Consider the following 1,608-nt stretch of genomic DNA (forward strand, 5'->3'; position numbering starts at 1 on the left):
GCTGCCGGCCAGGCCGCATTGTGCCCGGCAGAGGGCCCTGGCCACTGCTGCCTGCTTCATGAATTCTATCTCCCAGCCTCGCCGAGGACCAGGGCAAGGGTGGGGCTCTGTGAGGGCAGCCAACAACTCGCGAGAGGAGGGTGCCGCCAGCAGCCAGGGGCCATGTGGGCCCGTGTTCCCCAGCCACCGCTGACCCTCCCTCACAGGCCGATATTCTACTACCGTGGCAACACACTGATGGCTGTCACCGTCGGCTCGTACAAGGCTCACCTCTGGACCTGGACCAACTCCTGGGAGGAGTTCCAGCAGGTAGGCCGGGGCAACAGTGCCACCGTGAGCGTGCACTGGATGGAGGCTCCACGGCCCTCCTCCCACCCTGCCGCCTCGCTAGCGTGGCCACCCCTGCACGGTCCCCTCCCACAGCATGGCATGGACACAGCTACCCACAGACCAGGCATTAGTGACTGGTGGGAGGCACAGGCTACGGGGCCTCCTGTCCTGGGTACATTCACGGATGCCACAGGAGAAGCTGGGGGACACATTTGCTCATAGCCCGGGCATTCAACAGCCTGCACGCACCCTCCTGGGGCGTCCTGCCCGCAGACCTTCAGGGCTGGCCCGACCCACCTACAGCCTGTCCCCCCTGCACCACCCCTTGCGTCCTGCAGCTGTCCCCACCCTCCCCCAACCCTCATGCACGCAAACCTGCCGAGTCGGTCAGCTAGGGGAGCCAACGTAAGTCCACGGAGAATCCAGGTGTAAAAACCCTCCCAGCATCTGGGACTAGGCGCCAGTGGGTGTGCCAGGCCTGCCCACCCTCACGCCGTCACAGGGGGCTCCCGGCGAGACTCGGGCCTGCCAGCTCTCAGCCCAGGCACTGGCGGGCCCTCGGGCCGGCTGTGAGCTCCAGCCCAGCTTCTGCCTAGGCCGGTACCCGGAGGACAGGGCTCTGCCTGAGGGGCACAGAGGCTCCAGAAGGCTCCGCGGGCAGATGTGTGGCCGACACGTGCAGGCCCCGGTGTTGGTGCGGGCACACGTGGGTGAGAGCCTCAGGAGCCCTCCGGGTGTCTGGACAGGTGCTCTGCCAGCCGTGGGGTTGGACCATCGGCCCCCAGGGAGCGCTGCCGCATTCTCGGAGAGCCGGGTCGGACCAGGTGGTGTGTCCTCGACCTTGGGACAAAAAGCCCAGAAGTTGCGGTCCTGAGCGTGGCCCTTGCAGTTAGCCGATCCCTGGGCCGCTCCAGCCTGGAGGGTCTTGGGCTCTCGGTGCCAGCCTGGCCACGGCAGGTTGTGGGTGAGGAACTGGTGTGGGTGGCAGAGAGCCGGCGCTGTGAGACCGCCCCGGGTGCAGGCTCAGGATGGGCCTGGGTGGGGCCCTCGCTCCCTGGCAGCATGGAGTGCCCAGGGAAGGCCATGCCTCGGATTTGGGATTTCAGAAGAAAGTGGCATCCTGCCCTGGGGGTCCACGTGAGGAGCAGTGAGCCGTGGGCAGAGTCCCCATCCTGCCTGGAGGCCCCATGGGTCTACCTCAGAGACACCAACTCTCCGTCCCGGGTTGGTGTGATCAGGACGCCGAGGCACCTCCTCGGGGCGTCCTCAGTACACGAC

General features: G+C 66.8%; 1 protein-coding gene across 3 annotated transcripts in view; it reads left to right on the plus strand.

Moving 5' to 3' along the window:
• Positions 1–1,608, plus strand: part of GALNS (galactosamine (N-acetyl)-6-sulfatase) — a gene marked incomplete at its 5' end in the record, with an annotated part of 23,434 nt that overhangs the window by 13,844 nt on the left and 7,982 nt on the right. For all 3 annotated transcript variants that reach the window (XR_003550069.1, XM_027773467.1, XM_027773468.1), the window contains 1 exon segment: positions 207–309. Coding sequence is in view for 2 of the 3 variants with exons in the window: in XM_027773467.1 (XP_027629268.1) it covers positions 207–309 (103 nt within the window).

Source organism: Tupaia chinensis, unplaced genomic scaffold, assembly GCF_000334495.1.
Source record: "Tupaia chinensis unplaced genomic scaffold, TupChi_1.0 Scaffold000355_1, whole genome shotgun sequence".
NCBI lineage: Eukaryota > Metazoa > Chordata > Mammalia > Scandentia > Tupaiidae > Tupaia > Tupaia belangeri.